Source organism: Dendroctonus ponderosae, unplaced genomic scaffold, assembly GCF_020466585.1.
Source record: "Dendroctonus ponderosae isolate FM_Combo_2020 unplaced genomic scaffold, Dpon_F_20191213v2 Dpon_F_20191213_1, whole genome shotgun sequence".
NCBI lineage: Eukaryota > Metazoa > Arthropoda > Insecta > Coleoptera > Curculionidae > Dendroctonus > Dendroctonus ponderosae.
In genome coordinates, this window is record NW_026017110.1 from 9,561,620 (window position 1) to 9,580,858 (window position 19,239).

General features: G+C 38.2%; 3 protein-coding genes across 3 annotated transcripts; 1 reads left to right on the forward strand and 2 right to left on the reverse strand.

Annotated features, from left to right (window-relative positions):
* Positions 1-3,688: 3,688 nt before the first annotated feature.
* On the reverse strand, positions 3,689-12,044 carry LOC109535617 (striatin-3). The gene is made up of 11 exons (XM_048666372.1): positions 11,561-12,044; positions 9,032-9,304; positions 8,820-8,973; positions 7,628-7,828; positions 7,450-7,566; positions 7,200-7,396; positions 6,994-7,147; positions 6,690-6,943; positions 6,439-6,633; positions 6,212-6,383; positions 3,689-5,303 (listed from the first exon to the last, which is right to left on the reverse strand). The coding sequence occupies exons 1-11, from the start codon at positions 11,786-11,788 to the stop codon at positions 5,131-5,133; spliced, it is 2,118 nt and encodes a 705-aa protein (XP_048522329.1). The 5' UTR covers positions 11,789-12,044; the 3' UTR covers positions 3,689-5,130.
* Positions 12,045-12,583: 539 nt separating this feature from the next.
* Positions 12,584-13,305, reverse strand: LOC109535618 (barrier-to-autointegration factor). Its single transcript, XM_019901538.2, has 2 exons — positions 13,025-13,305; positions 12,584-12,964 (listed from the first exon to the last, which is right to left on the reverse strand). Exons 1-2 carry the CDS (start codon positions 13,148-13,150, stop codon positions 12,818-12,820), a joined length of 273 nt encoding a protein of 90 aa, XP_019757097.1. The 5' UTR covers positions 13,151-13,305; the 3' UTR covers positions 12,584-12,817.
* Positions 13,306-13,489: 184 nt separating this feature from the next.
* On the forward strand, positions 13,490-17,141 carry LOC109535619 (CLK4-associating serine/arginine rich protein). The gene is made up of 12 exons (XM_019901539.2): positions 13,490-13,736; positions 13,793-13,887; positions 13,944-14,239; positions 14,667-14,949; positions 15,008-15,180; positions 15,233-15,431; positions 15,480-15,755; positions 15,806-16,030; positions 16,089-16,140; positions 16,266-16,332; positions 16,390-16,495; positions 16,553-17,141. Exons 1-12 carry the CDS (start codon positions 13,638-13,640, stop codon positions 16,833-16,835), a joined length of 2,154 nt encoding a protein of 717 aa, XP_019757098.2. The 5' UTR covers positions 13,490-13,637; the 3' UTR covers positions 16,836-17,141.
* Positions 17,142-19,239: the final 2,098 nt, after the last annotated feature.

Sequence of the window (19,239 nt, forward strand, 5' to 3'; positions counted from 1 at the left end):
AGGTCTCAGTGGTTAAGGTATTCGGACCTTAAATTTGTCTGAATTATTTTCCACATTTGCGAGAGTGGTATGCATGTATTGATATAAGCATGAATAGCTTTAATTTTTCACTAGTGTACTGGGTGTTCCATACTTATGGCTTTATTAGGGTTTGGTAAATGTTGCTAAGGTTGTCGGTATCTGATCTGAAATTTACTGCTTTTGCATGTTTTTTTATTTGTAGCATTTCTTGAATTCTTCTTCTTTGATAATTTGGTTTCCTAATTAAAACATCTGCGTTGTCAAAATCAAAATTATACAACATTTGGTGTGCATATTGTGTTAATGCTGTTTTACTTTCACTAGTATTTCTCAGACTGTATTTATGTTCGTACATTCTCTTTTTTAAATATTGTTTAGTTTGTCCTCTATATGTGTTATCACATTCTAAGCAATTTACTCTATATACAGTATTTGGTATATACATTTTGTCAGTTTTTGGTTTTAGTTTTGGGAAACATTCTTCTATTTATGATCTCCTTTTTTGTATCATATTTTTTCAGTCTCCCCTGGCTTATTGCTTCATCTGCTAGCCCCAGATTTCATGCCTTAACTAGTCAAAATGTGCCATTTAATGCTCTAACCAGCGCTCCAGCTCAATCTAATGCTGATAAATGGGCAAAAAATAACATTTTGGCCTAGTCTAAGTTCTAATCGAGTATTTCAGATACAAATTTCGCCTTTTATTTCCAGCTTGAATATTTCTTGTGAACTAACCAAGAGCTCAATCGGAGCCAAATTCACACTATAACTAAGCTGACACAGAATGAACAATTTTTCTTGAATATTTGGCCAAAAAATGTGGTGACTTGTTTTAGGTGTTAAAATTCCTGTCGCGGGCCTCGTCAAATTTTAATCTGCCCCTGGGTTAAATGCTAAGCGAATTCAAAGTGCGGCGCAGTGAGACGTGATGAGTTGACCTCTTTAGCGCACAGAGCGTCACCCAATCAAAAATCCAACTCAACACAGTGCCCAATATAAATGTTTATTTTTTGAACCAATTTTTTTAAATTTTGCTAATAATGTAATAAATAAAACAGCGTGAATTTCGTTCTCCATCCGGTTATGATCCATAAAAGGTATAGCAAACAGGTGAGGACACATGCATTAAATTCTCATCCGAACTGTTCCCAAAGGGCCGTCCGAGACGCAGAAAATTCCATTTCAACAGGAAGATTAGAATTCCGCAAGGGACCTGGTTCACGTCCTAAGAATGCAGCCCGAGACCGGACTGTTTGGAAAAAGGGAAGGCCGCAACTCTTTGGGGAGTCGTCCTGGCAAAATTACATTCTTGTCGGCTCCGTCCGTTGCGAATTTGCCAATGTAACTCCGAGTAAATAAGAATGGATATTCACTTTAGAGTGTTCTCCAGATCCTTTTTTATTCGGGATATGTTTGTGCACGATTATTTAGGGATTAGAAGAGCATGCCGACTTGACTTCAAATATACATTGAAGCTAATTAAGGTGCTTAACGGGAAAAAATTAAATCAGTCATGGGATTTTGCAGCTGCGGGATGTAAGCCATCAAGGAAAGGAACACACAAGAAAGGACAACCGTTGTCTATCTGATAATGGAGTTGGTGTTCAAAAGTGCGGTAGCTGGCGATAAACGAGTACTAAGTAGATAAAGGATGAATCTGATTGCCAAAAGTTGAACAGTAATTTAAATGCAGTTGCCGGTCTCAGCGTGTTTGGGAAAAATTTCTCACCCAAAAAAAATCGAACTCTGATCGTCCGAAACTCAGTTCAAATGTTATCAAGCACCGATCGTCTTGGAACATTCGCCAAGTTGTTCGAAATATTATTTCGGCCAATTACAAGATTCGCCATAGGGGATGTTTATAAAAAACGTTTTTTTTCTCTCAATTAAAAATAAACTAAACTGTATTTGTTTAACTCCCTCAGAGCTGACATTTTCTAAATAAAGAAAGTTTGCAAATCTCTGTCAGTAAAGGATTAGAATTCTCAAATTTGCGGGTGTTTAGGACTGCTCTAGACTTTGGCTCATAGTTAGAGAACTGGTTGAGCTGTAACGCGGAATAGAGCGTTAAAATGCACACTTTTCCATACTAAACATCATTTTAGGAATGTTTCTAATTTTCCTGCAAAATGCAAAAATTTTAAATTAATGCGGGTGTTGAGAACCGCTTCGACTGAGACGGCTCATATTTAGAATGCTGGTTGAGCTGCGAAGCTCTATTGACAGATATAGATATCTACAGGGATAGAGCTTTAAAAAATAAAAATTCTTATATTGAACATTATTTTAGAGATGTTTCTAGTTTTCACAAAAAATTCCAATTAATGCGAATTTTGAGAACCGCACTTGGTCATGGGCTGACATGTGGAGAACCGGTTGAGCTACAAAGCTCTAATTTCCACTGCGCGTTAGAGCCAGAAAATGTTCATCTTTGTGTATAAAACATAAGAACCGCCCTTAGTTTTTGACTCATATTTAGGGAACTGGTTGAGCTGCAAAGCTCTAGTTTTTATTGCGAGATGGAGCCTTAAAATGCGCTATTTTTACACAAAACAAAATTTTGATTTCAAGTTTTCACTTAAAATGTGAAAGTTTACAGTTCGATTCATAGAATTATATAAACACACTTATGGACGCCACCAGCTACTCAAACTTTTTCGCTTTTCACTGCGCTTCCACATTCGGAACATAAAACGCAATTTGTAACCAGTTTTGAAATTATACAGGGTGTCCCTTAAGCACATGATCAAAAGAGTACTGCGATATTCTTGGGCTCATAAGAAGACGATCTGACCTAAGTTTTATTAACAAAAAATGTCCTTGGCTCCTCTCCTATTGATGGTCGTCAAAGTTCTTCAAAAAATGCATCTTTTTTGTAATATTGGGAGAATGGTACGATGTATTTTGGTGAAACTCGCTGTGAATTTGTTCTTATGTAAGACTCATATTTYGATGAAACAATCGAGTTCAGCCGTTTTGGACAAGTGGTGAATTCTTGAGTCTCGTGGTACAAAAACTACCAAACTTTTTATTTGGTGGAYAAAATTAATTCATTTTTTTCGCAAAAACCATGAATGCTACAATATTTTACAAAGAGCACAACATTGTAAATAAATGATTAGTGCATCAACCAAAAAAATGAGTTGATTTCATCCCACAAATAAAAAGTTCTGGTAGTTTTTGTACCGCGACACTCAAGAATTCACCACTTGTCCAAAACCGCTGAACTCGATTGTTTCATCAAAATATGAGTCTTATATAAGGACAAATTCACAGCGAGTTTTACTAAAATACATCGTACCATGCTACCGATATTTCATAAAGATAATTTTTCTGAAAAACTTTGACCATCAATAGCAGAGAAGTCATAAAATTTTTGTTAATAAAAATTAGGTCAGATTGTCTTCCTTTGATGCAAAGAATATCGCAGTATCCTTTGGACCATGTGCTTACGGGACACCCCGTATTATTCTGTAATATTTGTTCGCATTTTACTGAAATTAACGAATAAATCAAACTCAAACTAACAATTAATCAAATGGTAATAAATGCGCTCAACAGTTTCACACCCGACAGCTTTTCTGCAATACCACTGTATAGAAACTGAAGTAAATAGAAGTAAGTCCAAACCTGCAAAATGATTAGCTTGATTGGGAATTAGACCACGTTTACTAAGGGCAGTTTTATATTACACTAGCTATAGAAATATTCGTTTTAAAATATAAAAATAAAAAGATAACACATTTTCAAATAATAAAGGACAATTAACACAAATCAAGCTTTAATTTCTAGGATGACTGAACAATAACATTCGTAATTAAACACCCTGTACATGATTCTACAGTTTTGTTAAGTAAAATGGGAGTTTTATATATATTTACATTGTTATTGTTATTACTTCTTGCACACTTAGTCCAGTATGGTTTTAGTGTAGCCACTTTATTTTTCTACTGAAAAATGTCGTGAATTTATACCAGTCTGCTTACCAGCTGACGCACATAATTTAAACATATTTTAAAAATGATGTAAAACAAAATAAGAATTCCAGCAAAAGCCAAGCTGAATTGTTTACACGGTCCGAATAAAAGGTGACAAATTAATTTAATTGTGAATAGCGCGCTGTATCTGAAGCATTTCTCTAATATACAAGTGTCTAGTCGACTGTAATGAATGAAAAATAAAGTGGACATGCCGATCTCAGATTTCGATATAATAGGGTATTGTGTATTGTAAACTTACCTTTAAAATAAATAAACTTATTTACAAAAGAATAAGCAAAACATTGTGACGTAGAATAATTATATACAACGTAAAATCGACTCATATATACATACCTAAACTAGGCGATATAGCTTAACTTTAAAGTAAGAGTACTGGTTTTGTTTAAACGTAAAGACATACACTAACATGCACGGTACAATTTTATTATAAGAAGTTCAGATTTTGCACTTATTTTGCAGCTTCATATCGAAGAATTTTATAAAGAAAAACGATCAAAAATAAACATTTTTTGAACTGTTAAAAACAACAATTAGGTACGAAGAAATGACATAATTGACCGAACATTTGGCTCCCAATTAGATCCAGCAGAAAAATCATTAAACATTCAATAACAAAACAGGCGATTCTTAGCATTGGCTTTATAACAAAGTCGAAACGAGAGCGGAAGTGTTGAAATTATTTGTGATGCTAATTAAAAGTTTATAAAAATGTTAACACTACAGCTGCATCTTCTTCAACATAGATTGATCAATAATAAAAGCGGTAAAGCTAAAAGGCACAAAATTACACAATCCGGTTCGAAATTATGTAGCCGCATAAAAGTAGCTCGTTATAAAAAAAAATCAGTCCAGCAATGTCAATAAAGGATCTCACATCGCTACCTCCTCTAGTATTCCAGTTAGAATGTTCCTTAATCACCCAAACGATCATATTTTAATAGTTAGTGGACTTTGGGATATGGAGATATGCATTCAGAAAAATAACAGATTTCATAAATAGGGGCCATTTATCACCAATTGTTGCCGATTACCCTAAATAGATTTACCACTTTTATCATTCTCCTACACATACCTGGTAATTATCGAACTATATCCCTGCTAAAAAAAACTAAACGAACACTTTGGCTAAGCCATCAGCTCCAGCACTGGCTATGTATGGTCGTGATGGATGAAAAGCCACATCTAAAATGCTTTCGTCGAACTTCTTGCGATGAACGGTCATCTCTTGCACGCAAGTTTTCTTGTCCAAGTGCCAAAGTCGTATTGAACAATCGTGGGACCCTGAAAAAAATAGAACTTTGGATTGGAAGGATGTTTTTTTTTCAAATTTGATGGTTTTTTTGCACGCAATAAATGATTTTCGATTTTATTGGGCCGTTTTTTTTTCGTACGCGAACTTTCCAATTTATATAATACTCATATATTTTCCTGGTGAAATGGATATTGGTTGCACAATCTGGGGTTTAAAATGCTTCGTTTCCAGTCTTTAGGGCAACAAAATTTACAGGAGGTGATGGTTTTTTGGTTTCTAGAGAGGTGGAGGTTGGTTCTAGGATTGGTGCCATTAAAACTAACAATTTTTAACACTTTATAAAACGTACAATTTCACTGTGAATAATGTTTAACGAATTGTTTCTTTATCTGGCTCCGTTCAGTCAAAAATTGCGGTTGTGTGTTTCAAAACGGCCGGCAGAAGATCAAGAAAGATCAAATCGCAGCCAGCAAAAATTTCACGCCAAAAAACCACAGATATTTTGACGACAGAATTCAACAGTCCTAAAAACGACTTCTAAGTTTAATATTGAAAATAACTTATCGGGTGCAGAAAAATAAGAAATGCAGCAGAAAATGCAAAATTTTTTGCGCAAGAAAACTGTGTAATAAGTGAGCAATTTTAGTCTAATGGTGCGTCCAGAGTTGACGAGCCGGCCTGAGCCGCGGAAAATTCCTTTGATTTTTCGTCAAAACACCCGACAGAAAATGGATCGTTTGCCGAAATTTTGGAAATTTTGCCGCGAATCAGGCTCGGCTCGGAATTGGCTCGTTAGGTCTGTCTCAATAATTAAGTAGAATTTCCGCGTGTTTAGAACCAATAAATCCTGTTTTATTGGGTCACAGACAATAGGGGCTTATTGAAGCAGCTTTACTATATAGACTATGCGGACGCTGCTATAATTTCTCTTACTTACCCGAAAGAACATAAAGCCCGTTCGGGTCCACGGCTAGGCACGTGACAGCATCCAAATGCGTCACCATGGAATGGACCAACTTCCCAGTGTGATTGTCCCAAAAGCGAATATGCTTGTCCTCGTGTGCGGTGATGGTGAGTGGCAGTGTCGGATGACACACCAGCTTATAGATCTAAACAATGACTTAATTAGTAAAAGGAGAAAGTGGATTCCAAACAGTAACTAACCCTGAGAGCGTTCAAACTGACTCCAGCATCATTGCTAGCTTCAAAACGCACCACTTGCTTGCCAGTTTCAGCATCGAAAATAACACAATTGGCTGATGCAAAAGAGGCAACAATTTTATTCGGTTCATCTCTGACGAAGTCCACGCTGGTCGGAATACCGTCGCTCTCAGAAGCAAACGTATTTAGCAACTGCACCTGAAAAACATCGCAAATATTATTCGATTTCATGTTATTGCACGTGTCAAATTTACTTTGTTATGCGGCGACCACAGTTTCACGGTTCCGTCTGCTGAAGATGAAACCAACTGCTGCTTTGAATTGAGCACAGAAAGTCCCCAAACGGCATCAGAGTGCCCGTTTAAGGACGTGTTTAAAACGTAGGGCTCGTACAGATCATAAGGGTCTATGTTAGAATTGGGTACGTTCCAACAGTTTATAACCCCATCTAATCCACCAGAGTAGCAGTGCTCACCACTACCGGACATCACCAGAGACAACACCGGTCCTAAACCGACAAGTCATCAAAATGTAATTTAACTTTCGTCGTTTAATTACCTGTATGACTCCTGAACGTGTACAAAGGCTCTACGTCTAAGCTGGCGCTTTTCTTAGCGGACACAGGTTTCTGCAGATTCCACAATTTCAGTGTATTGTCTTCACTTGCAGTTATGAGAACCGGCTCGATGGGATGGAAGGCCAATGCCCTAACCTGATAAAAACACTATATAATCACCGATTGGCTATCTACTAATGTAAATTACCCCATCGAAATGGCTTCTCAATGTATATTTGGTATTCCACGTTTTACGCAACGCCTCTTTACTACAGGCAATGTCATATGTGGTCTCAGCTTCATTGTTCACTGTGAGCTCAGCTAGATCGCCCAACTTTAACATTGAGCCGTCCATATTATCTTCATCAGCAATCCCTATAGGCCGACTGGGACATTGCGATGTAACTGGAAAATCTTCTGATTCCAAAAAACCGTACGCCATCCAACCACACACTTACCTTTGTCCCATTCTGTAGGCGGAGCTTTTTTCGTCTCTTGCTTCTTCTCACTTTCCGATAACCGGTTCAGTTCATTGAAAACATCCAACGCCATCGTGTCAACGTCATCTCGTTGTACTAGAAAAAAAATCGAAAAATACCAACTCAGAAACACTTCACATTGTTATCGTCTGCTCACTTTTCGTATTGTTTTGCTTGATGTCCTCTTCGTCCACGTTGGTATCCATATCGACGTCATCGCTAATATCGTCATCATCTTCCATTTCCACGTCAGCATTGGATAAGTAATTCAAATTTGCCATCACAGCCGCTTCAGTATCGAGCATCATGGATTCGGGCATCGACCGAGGCTGAGTCTTCTTAACTGGGGTTCTTCGACCTAAATATATAAGAGCAGGATTCCATGAAAACTGGAGTGGAAAGATTCGCATTAAGAAAATTCTACAGTATGATTCAGATTTAATCTTGATCAGGCATCGACAGAACAAGTAAGAATAAGGTCCCTAGATGACATACAAATTTTCTCTAAATCACCTCGTTTTGGAGATAGCAGACGCTGAAATAATGCTGCGTTTTTTCAAAAATTTCATCATCAGTCACACGGTCATAGAAAATTCGGAACGAAAGCCATTTTTAATGAATAATAAATATTCCGCACAAACCCCAGATTAAATAAATCTTGTTGCGCTTCCATGGTTTGATAACATAAATAAAATGGTGGTGAATGGAGCACTACATTGTCTGGAAAAACATCATAAAATGCAAAAAAACATTTGCAAGTGTTTTCTTGACATAACTGTTTGCTATTGTTCTGCTCTGTTCTATCAATCTCTGAATATATCCAGATTCAACCTGAATCACCCTGTAGATGGCAAATTGTGCGTAGAATATTTTGTTTAAATTGGGAGCACACTAGTCACTGGGCGCCTCCAACTATCAAATTGTTGAAATAAAATTGTACTGGGTGGTCCGTTTAAATTGAGCAAGTTGATACCAACTGTCGGTAAATTGTGGATCGCTCGTCCCTAGAGACTAGAACAGGGCTCAACTTATTATTACGTATCAACTATACATATTGCAAATATTGAAATTGAAAGTGTGCCTTTTCAAACCCAGCGATGTTCTAATGACCTTCACCAATGAAGAAAGATGTTAGTTTGCTAGTAGCAGACTACTCGAAAAATGCATAAATGCTACTCTAAAAGGGTCTAGATACAGAAATGAATAAAACTCTCACTCGTACATAATTTCACTCATTTAATAAAATTACTAGCATGAAACGCTCTCGCCTTCATTATGGAACATTCCTGGAATATGAATGAATAGACGAGAAAGAAGCGAATACAAAAGCACACCAAACGAACTCTTACCTTCATTTTCGCTAACCCTTTTATTGGACTCATTGCCATTGACCGGTCCACCATTAAGGTTTTCTTCTTGGTCGGCGTTGTTGTTGTTCAGGCCTAGCAAAGCTCTGACCCGTGTTGATCTAACGTCAATTATCCGGTCGGTGTAACCAATTTCCTGTAACAAACGCACATTCAGACAGGTTAGCTTTGTTAGATCGACGACATCTTTGCACCTGTAAATACTGTCTCAGCAAATGCCTGCCCTGCTTCCATGTGGAGTCGGTCACAGAGACGTAGTTCTGATCCTGTTCCAACTGGGAGTCGCCGCTATCATCCATGAGCGGCGGCTTCATGTCGCCCTGCTGCAACTCCGTTCCATACTTCAACTTGTGGAAGTTGGCCCTTTCCTGCTTCAAGGCATACTCAAGCATCTTAATCCGGCGCACTAGGTCATTTTTTAGGTTTTCTTGGCCCTTGCGCTCACCTTGCAGGAAAGCTATCCTTGCCTATAATCAGAGAAAAAACACACTAATACCTTTTGCAAACTACTGAGACTGACTGAAATCTGGTGAAACCGCAGTCAACTCATCTATGAAGTTTTTCGAGCACAAGCAGCCATCATTAGTATAATTAGGAATTAGTTCCTGACTTCGCCAATAAAATTAGAAAGTGAAACATCAGTTCTTATGAAGTATTAATAAAGCATGTACCTGTGCAGAAGCGTGACACTCGATGTTTTTATGGAAGAAATTAAACGATATTTTATTATCGTACGGAAACGTTAAGGTTATTCGCCAAAGAGCGAAAAAATCAGCTCCTAGAGCCGGATAAGGGACTTTTGCAAGTGATTCACTCACAAAAGAAAAAAACACCTTCCCTTGAGTTATCCACAAGCAAAAACTTCTGAAATGGGTGGCTAAATTGGCTAAAAAAAGACAAATTACATATCCGAAAGGTTGTGGTGTTTAAAGTAAAAAATCGTGTTTTGCTCGCTTCTAACATAATTGAAACGGAAAACAGAACATTGCTTATTATAGATATATCCAGCAAATCCTGGATGTATTAAAAACAAGACGTTAACAGAACAGAAAATATTTACTTTTAGTTGATAATTGCCCAGTGTTAGTTTCTATCTGGCATGGCAATCCCTGGATCAATTGATTCTTTAAAAATCCCTTTTAGAAAAATGAAGCGCGAGGTTGAAGCAGTTCATAGTGGAAAATAGTTTTCAGTAATCACTGTATTTGTTGGAAAATTTCCTCTGGAAATTCATCTGGCCCGGCAGAAACTCACTGATGAACCATGGCAAACTGTTTTAAACTCGCAGGACTTGATGATATGAGTAAATACGCATAAAAAGAACCCTGATGCTAAATATGTCGAAAAGTGGAAATGAGGCAAAACTGGGAAGATTCTGATTTTGAAAACAAGCTCCGATGGATATGATGACATTGAATAAAACGAATCACTAGAGATTCCGTTGGTCACAATAGACAAAGTCTAAAATAAATCCAAAAGTTAAGAAAACTAGAAGAAGATAAAAAAAAACAGCTACAACAATTTTAATTATTTTATTTTTGAATAAGTCCCAGTAGACAGTCCCTACCCAACTCTAATATATTTTCATGTAGTATGATGATTTAAGGTTTCGATTGAAGTTATAAAATTTTAACCGCCGCACACATTAGACAAATATGAGGACAAACTCAATTATTAAGAATGAACTAATAATTACTCCCAAGGATTGAGTAATCTTACTGCTTACACATCAAGTTATTTTTGGACTCTTGCAAAGAATATTGAAACAATAGTAAGTGTACACTGTAAACTGTTCAGCGGTATTTATTTCCCACCGTATTGTGCATAAAAATATATATTTTTTATTAACTTAAACCACTAAATTTCAAGGTAAAAGTTAATAAATATCACAAACATTCATACAAACTACCCCCCATTTAGGTAATCTAAAAGAGCAGAACAAACATCTGGAACCAATTACAACCGAAATACATACCTGTGTTAAGCCGTTTTATTTATGTTCCATTTAGTCAAAGCTTTGGTTACCAAATCTAATATTTTCTCGCTTAAAGGGAATCGTTTAAAACGGTTCAATTTTCTATCATATTTACGGGCTACGAAGAGGGAATTTAATGCGGTTTAATATTGAATTACCTTCTGTAGGAGTCTTGCGAGAGATATTATACTTCTTACTTGTGACCCCAAAAGATTTGATAATCTAATGCGAAGATGAGCACCGTAAAGAATGGGTAGTTCCCAACCCCTTTAATTGGAGCTACTTTAAAACCCAAACGAAAAGTTAAATGCGGATACATTAGAACCTACAAGTGAATCACTTTCTCGGCCAAACAGTCCCTTTAAACCAATTACATCGTTATGACCAAACTGACGTTTATCGGATATATTGTGGCCGGTCCAGGTTTACTCAGGGGCTTATTTTTGATGGGTTATAATGGAATGCAAGCTTTGAAATTGTAGAAAATTGTCTGACCTTATAGAGCTACCAGGCCTATTAATAAAATGCAAATCAGTTGCTTCTGGTAACGAATTGCTGGTTTGAATAATTTAAGTATCTGACTGGGGGTGAACCAAAATGGGCAAGTGGTAATTGTTATGGGCAAAATCTATACAGGAGATCAACATACAAAGCCTGATGCTAATGACAAAGGGACAATTTAGAAAACGATCTGAGGCACTGAATGGATCAATAGACAAGAGGAGAGGAGTCAGCAGTGAGTGCTTACCTGCAGTTCAGCCCTATCCACCTCCCATTGCGATCTCTCCAGTTCGAACTTGGCCCATTCGTGTTGGATGAAATGCAGCACCCCCGGTATTGAGTACTGAATCTTCTTCTGCGTTTCTTCCGTTTGTTTGTTGTTGGCAGTGGGGGCGGTTTGGGGCCCCGTCTGTCCCCCGTTTTGGTTCAGCGACGACGATTCTTCCATTGTGGATGTTCCAAAAGCCAAATTCATACGTCTACCATTTCTCTTCAAATCGCCATTTTACTTTGTGGGCCCGGACGTCTTTCCTCTTCGCAGCCCACACATACACACACCGGATTCCACTCTATACCATTAATGAGAACTTTGCTCGCACAACAACAATTGATCACAATTTTAAGGTAAATTCTAGAGGAAAATGGGTATTTTTCTGAAAATCTTCCTATCAACTCTCTAACCAACCCATTAACATCTGGCACTTTCTTCTCTGTCTTGCATGCGATTTATATCGATCTGTCTCTGTTAGTGCCATGACGGACATGCGTTCTTCTTCATTACAGTTGTCAATGCCCGCCCCCCACTATTTTTTGCTTTCTGTTCAAGATACAAAAACAAAAATTTTCTTTTTGAAAATTAGCCAAATGCAGCGTGAAATATGCTGAATGGTTTGAATTCCTTGCAGGAAAAATGCATCTGCCTCCATTAAGATGATCATTCCAACGCAATATTAGTGCGACGTCATTGAAGCTAACACTTCGCAGTCTGTCAGCTTATTTTCCCAGCCAACAATACTACAAATTACCGAAAGAAAAAACAGTTTTCAAATAAACCCCTTGTACCTTGGTTCAAAAAACTGAAGCCAATTTAATTCTGCACAACAAACTTTTCGTGACTTTTTAAAATATGAACTCGATTAACTAATTACTTGAGTCCTGAATGCACTTTGTTGGCCAAGTTATCAATCTAATAAACGCCCAGTAACCAAAAGGCAACTTTAAACAATCATTTCCAGCATCAGGATCTTAAATCAGCAAAATAAAAACCATATTCAGTTAGCTGCTTTTCTATTAAAACACTAAATGTTTGATATAAAAATACCTATTTACATTCTCGTTTGAAATACAAAATTATTTTACATTTGATGCAATAAAATTAATAAAACTCTGTTGTAATTGCAATCGAAAGGGTTGAGTTGACTTGAGATGCAAATCCCTACAAATCCCTTAGCAAACAGAGGGGCCTGATGGCAATGCACTCAGACAACTTAAAAACGATCAGCATTTACAAGAACTCTTCACACCAATCACTCAGGCATTGCCAGCAGTCTGTTGATTGTTTGGAGTTTGCGGAGCAAACGTCCTTCATCCACTCCTTGAACAGTTCCTGGTTTTTCTTCAGCACTAAGAACTGGCCAAGTACAACGTAGGCCTGCAAGTCAAACTGTTAGCAGTGTGGCAGAGATAATTTTGTACCTTGGGGGGCGCCAACCTTATCGAATCCTGCGTGAGATAACCGGTCACCAAGCACTTCTCCTATACCAGCCAGATCTGTTACCGGCTTCTCTCCCATGGGCTCCACTACGAAATTGCGATGTTTTTGCGAAGTGCTCGACATGATGTCGCAACTAATTCAGCAATGGTGAAAAGGACGCGAATTTTATTTGAATCACAAAACTGAATAAAGCCAAGCCTAAAACTGTCAGGAAGAACTAACCTAATTCGACGCGTGACAGTTCGAGCGGTGTTGCCACTGCAACTTTGTCACAACTGTTTCTTTAAATTTACTAAAAAATAGTGAACAATAATACAATATTAAAAGTAATAACTATCTACCCGAGGCAATGAAATGAAAAACCGGTAAAATGGAAGCAAAATTGGGACCAATGCAGCCCTAAAATATTTTTGCAAAAAGTGAAAAATCAAGCTGATTCATTTTAGAGCTTTCCGGCAACAGGGGCAAAAGATCAAAAAAACCTAGCCAATAAGACACCTGTCAATCAAAAAAATTTACTCTTCAAGTTTTCAAAGTTCTAAATTCATAAGTCTTGTTCTATGATTTCGTTCAGGTTCAGTTCTTAGGACCTGTATAGCCATTCTGCAAAATGTGGCACGAAGCCAGAAGGCAGGAACGCAAAATCAAGGGGATGTTAGTTGACTACCGGAAACGAGCGGAGAGACGACGTGATTTCTATGAAAAAATCGTAAGCAGTGCCGTTTTTCCAGTCTCAATCGAATAAACACTCTCCCAAATTTGCAGAAAGCAGATCCAACGCAATTCCTGCAAGTGCATGGCAGACAATGCAAAGTTCACCTCGACCCAGTGATTGCAGCTGCCGCTGACAGTGCTGTAATGTAAATGGTTCATATAATTGCCCCCATTACGCATTCCCTAACAATCCCCTATTTAGGATGCCCTGGCAGGGCAACGAGAACAACCTGATCGACAGATTTGATGTTAGAGCCCACCTCGACCACATACCTCCGGTTCGGAAGGACGAAGACAATGATACCAGTCAAGAAGAGAGACAATTAAACTATGAAAGATACAGAATTATAGCCCAAAATGCTTACCTAAGTATATCGGAGGAAAAATTCCTCAAGCAGCTTCACTTGGAGGAGCAGTTTGGCTATACAGAAACTAGAGTTAAAAAGGAACCCAAAGGAACAGGGGCTGCAATTGGCTTTAACTATGAAGAAGGAACAGGTTAGTCGAGAAAAGCCCGGGTTTCTAACCTGGCCCACCTACCACAAATCTTACCTTAGATTCTTAAAAGCTTGTCCTAGCAAGAAAATGGAAGAGATATTGATGAAAAATACAATGCCATACCATTTTTCTTTAACAAGCTCGGTAGCCTGCAGGTACTCCTGTCACTGGCAAGAATTAACCAAATTGTTTTATTGCAAAACATGATTCCTATTGAAAATTTTCGTGAAAATATCTCCATGCGTTTGAAAGAAATTGATCATTTGCATTTTTTAAATTAAAATTTAACACCCTGTAAATCCGCAACGAAGCATGTTCGGGCTATCGTTTATATAGCAAAATTTAAAATAATGCCCCTTTCCCATGAAACACCTTGTGTATAGATGAATAAAATGTACTGAAAAAATCTGACAAATCGCATTTCCAGCAATAAATCTTCCTGCTCCATCGGAGTCTCCTCCTCAAGACAATTTTGACGATGAAAATTCGGACAGTGATTTGGATGTGGACCTGGCTATAAATGTATCAAAAATCGACTCGGCGCAAGCCCACGACATGAACAAACACGGTCAGCAGTTTGGCATGTCTGGAAACGATTTTTACTCGTTCCTCACCAATGACCTGGAAGAAGCCGAAAGCTACAAGCTGGCCAAAGAGGAGGAGCACGAGAAGGCATTGTACTCTGGCCGAAAATCTCGCCGGGAACGAAGGTGAGTATTTACTAGAAAAAATATCGGCCGGTTTTATAACTGGAGCGTTATTTCGAAGAGCTCACAGAGAAAAGCGGCTGGCAAATCGGAAAATAAGTCCTCCGAGTTATGCGGCCAAAGAATCTCCAACAAATCCTTCGTTTCGCGACGAAAGCAAGTCGCCGTCCCGATCGCCGTCCCGATCGCCGTCTCCTGATGCAGGAAAAATCACCTATATAACATCATTCGGAGGTATTTATGTCTATTAAACCTCAACCAAATGAATCCAAGCACATTTTAACAGATGAAGAAGAACCTGAGTTTAACTACCGATTGTCTTATGCGGAAATGGTTAAATATGGCAAGGCAAAACCTGGAAGCTCCAAGCCAAAGCCAAGGGATATACGCAATTCATTTGACGGCAAGAAATCTAGAACCAACTCGAGACGATCCAGAAGTAGATCTAAAATTCGACGCTCCAGGAGTAGAAATCGATATTCCAGGTTAGTCTAGCAGTTCATTGCAAAGCCATTCCTCAAGCGGTTGTTTAGATCTAGCAGCAGATCAAGAAGATCACGACCATCTGCGTTTTCAAGAGATCGCGTCCGAGTATCCCCACCTTCAAAGCGTCGTAGATCGAGATCACGCTCTTCAGCAGTAAGGAAATGTCGCAGTGTATCGAGAAGTAGGTCCAATTCATTGAGGGTGTCAAAGCCGAGTTGCTCTAGAAGCAGATCATCGTCTCGGAGACACAGTAGAGGAAAATCAAATAAAAGTCGCTCTCACAGCAAGTCCAGGCTCAGGTCAAGAAGTAGATCTAAAGAAAGGTGTGTAAGATATACCAGAAAGTTCGAATAATATGGCGAAACTATTTCAGATCCGAGTCGTCAAGATCTTCATCCTCTTTATCAAGCAGTAGCGCGTCTAAGAAGTCAAAATCTCCATCTAAATCGACATCACCTGCCCCTGTTAAGAGCGAACCCGATAGTAAAAGTCCAGAAGCCCCGGCACCTCCAAGAATCAGATATTATGGCAGGAAAACCAGCGATATGAGTTCGTCAGAATCTAGCAGTAGTGATAACGATGGAAATAGAGACTTGCCGTTAGTAACATTCGTCGGAAAATCACACATCCCTTTTGACTTGATTGTTGAATTTTAGGAGCACCAGCGACTCTAACAGATTTGGTAATAATTCAGGCACCATGTCCAAAGTCAGTAAGATCGCCCCGACTTGTAACACTAAAAACTTGTTTGTCACCAGCCAAAGGCTTGGAAAACTAATTTATTTTATTAGCAGAACTCATTTCGTTAGCGTTTGTTTGTTTTCAATTTTTAGAAGTCTTCCACACTGACTGTTATAGAACGACTTAGACTGAAACGCCAGGCTTTGATTAACAGGCAATGTAAATTCGTTTGTTTTGTTTAATCCACTTGTGAATAAATAATCGCTTTCCTTTCAGTTAAAAAGGACAAAATAGCGGAAGTCCAAAAGATTTTGCGCGAAAAGCAAGCTCAACAGACTAGGGAAGATGAGCTTCGGGAAATGGCCATCAAGCTGAGGAGAAGGTAAAGAATTGGGAGAAACTTCGTTGGTTTGGGTGGGGATGTAGTGGCGTTTTACAGGCAAAGAGAGCTGCGTCATGCTTACGATCGAAGCTCATCTTCGGATTCGGAAAAGAGCGACTCGTCAAAGAAAAGAGAAGTGAGCACTTCACCGATGAGCAAAGAAAAGGAGAGAAGGAGAAGCAGGAGCCGGGATCGATCTAGGCGAAATAGAGAAGTAAACAAGAAGAGCAAGCGATCTCGATCTTCATCGCCCTCATCAAGGAGGACTGATAGGCACCGTGATAAACGAGGCAGATCGCCAGATGCGAAGGACACTGCCAGAAAGTTGGTAGACTACTAACAATTTTTTTTTACTTTTATAAATAACTACGTTGCCTCAGAGGTAAGCGCATTATTAATGTGGGATGGGATTTTCCATGCAGACAGACTTGATTTTCAAATGCATTAAATGTTTCAGGGAATTTTCAATTCGGTGTTATTCAAATTTTTATAAATTTCATGCACTGGAAGTGACATATTTGGTTTAATCGTTGAAGTATAATTTAGGTCATGTATTTAGTCAGTATTTGATTATTCATTATGGTAATTTATTTTAACTTGGAGGCCAATGTGTAACTGTTCATTGGAATTAAACAAATAAAACTGAGTTGTTTTTTTTACTTGCCTTCTAACAGCGATCAGTTTCGTGGAATTTGAGCTCCGCGCCGTAAAGCTCACTTCAGTTATAAACACATTTTTACTACCACGTATTTTAAAAATACTTTGCTGTGTATGCAGGGTGTTTCATAATGATGTGCAAAATTTCTACCGAAATAATCCATTTTCAAAAAACTCCAAAAACAAATTTTGATTGGTTTTTCGAAAACAATTACTTTTTCCCATGAATTGAAACATTTTCCCCCACAACAACCATCTGAGAGCGGAAGACCAAGTATGATTTTTTACGCTCGATTTTTCCAATTGAGAAATCTTCGAGATTTACATTTGGTGCAATGTTTCTCCAAGGAATTTTTAGAAATTTGAACAAAAATAAATGCAAATTTGAATTCCTGAAATAATTTATTTCTGGTAATATGTAAATATTATTTTAGAATCCTCCAAAATATGGAGCACCTTATTAGTTAGATTAGTTAAAAAAGTAAGAAAAATTCAATTTAAATGTTGTCACCCTGTATATCGAGCAGAGCTAAAAAATCAGCAACAATTAATACGAAAAAAATGTCCAAATCTAATTCTAAAACTTTTTAACTCGGTTTCTAAAAAAAATCCCAAACAATTATGAATAAATATTCAGTTTTTATGTGGAGCTACGCCTGGATATTTTAGAACATTTTTCCGACCAGTTAACGTAAAGTTTGGACCGTATGAAATTTAATTCGTAATTAATACCAATTCAAGCAAACTTATTAGTTGAAATTAAAGTAAAACTAGCCTATGCCATGGTTGCCAAATTCGTCAAAATGACTGTATGTTTTTTTCAGTCAGTCACCTTGCCGCAACAGAGGTCAAATTCTGTACGTGCCGGAGTTCAGGTTTCTAAAACGTTTAAAAGACTCAACTAGATAATTACAGGTAAATATGCAATGCATATTTGATTGTAAGAAATGGGAAAGTCCACAACTGATGTTTAATGTTTTTTGCCATAAAATACCGGGTCAAATCTGAGCGAGCCCCAATAATTAGGGACCCTGGACTTAAAAGGGGCCGCCCTTAAAAAAATACAGCGTTTAAGTTGCAGAAATGTTTACAATTTAATTGAAAAAGTAACATTTGAAGCTGAGAATTTGTCTCAATAGATCACAGTGACCAGTTTCCAGTTCTTTCAATGAAATGAGATGATGAACATGATTTTCTTTTTATTGGCCTTTTAGTTTCACTTGAGTTACCTTTATTGATTTACAGCAACATATATTTACTTAATGTGAATGAGAAAATCCTCGTCTGTTCGTGTGAATATGTTTTTCCGTGCCACTTATTTACTCCCAAAGAAATGACGCCAATTTTGAACATTCCGCATGCTGTTTTCTAAACTGTTCCTCTACCAGTGTCGTGCCCGAGAGGCTCAGCACATTTTTATTTTTTTTTTGGTTTGCCCGGCGGCTGGAAGAATACAAATCTTCGCGAAGACACCCAGTGTTTCGAACCCTGGGTAGTGTTGGATTCTTACCAACTAAGTTATCCTTTAAAACTTGTAGTCCTCTCAAAGAATTTGTCAGCTCCGGCATCCGTATGCCATAGCATCGCATTCTCTCTCTTCATCTGCTAGTGTGGGCATCTTATTAATTTAACGCCTTACTCATACATGCATGCTACTACTACAAACACTACATGATTAGCACACTTACAGCTTAAGCCGTTTGCTACCTGTTGCCCTATTGGGCTAGTTGGTGTCTGGGCCTTTTTTTCCTGGGTCCCAGATCTTCAGGGGTGTGATTTACCAGATTTCGTAGCTCTTCGTCGGAGTGCCTTCCAGCTTTCTCGAAGTCTTCTGCCTCTTTCCTTGTGAGAAACTCTCTTAGTGGCTCCCACTCCAGGTCCCTGTAGAGTTTCTAACAAACCAGGGCGCATCTATGGCCATCCGCAGAAGTTTGTTTGCTGTGGCCTGAAGTCTATTCAAGTGACACTCGGCCGCATATCCCCAGGAAGTGGAGGCATACGCCAGTGTCGGCCTGATTATGGTCTTGATGAGGAGTAGCTTGTTCCTAATACTCATCTGGCTTCTTCGATTGAGGAGTGGGTACAAC

Excerpts from the sequence above, each read along its gene's own strand:
- LOC109535619 (XM_019901539.2), top strand. The coding sequence starts at position 13,638 with ATGTGGCACGAAGCCAGAAGGCAGGAACGCAAAATCAAGGGGATGTTA. Across the intron at positions 14,950-15,007 it reads AAATCTCGCCGGGAACGAAG|AGCTCACAGAGAAAAGCGGC; the intron begins GTGAGTATTTAC and ends GTTATTTCGAAG. Across the intron at positions 16,333-16,389 it reads GGCTTTGATTAACAGGCAAT|TTAAAAAGGACAAAATAGCG; the intron begins GTAAATTCGTTT and ends CTTTCCTTTCAG.
- LOC109535617 (XM_048666372.1), bottom strand. The coding sequence starts at position 11,788 with ATGAATTTGGCTTTTGGAACATCCACAATGGAAGAATCGTCGTCGCTG. Across the intron at positions 7,829-8,819 it reads AAGGGTTAGCGAAAATGAAG|GTCGAAGAACCCCAGTTAAG; the intron begins GTAAGAGTTCGT and ends TTATATATTTAG. Across the intron at positions 7,397-7,449 it reads GCCTACAGAATGGGACAAAG|TTACATCGCAATGTCCCAGT; the intron begins GTAAGTGTGTGG and ends AAGATTTTCCAG.
- LOC109535618 (XM_019901538.2), bottom strand. The coding sequence starts at position 13,150 with ATGTCGAGCACTTCGCAAAAACATCGCAATTTCGTAGTGGAGCCCATG. Across the intron at positions 12,965-13,024 it reads CTCACGCAGGATTCGATAAG|GCCTACGTTGTACTTGGCCA; the intron begins GTTGGCGCCCCC and ends TTTGACTTGCAG.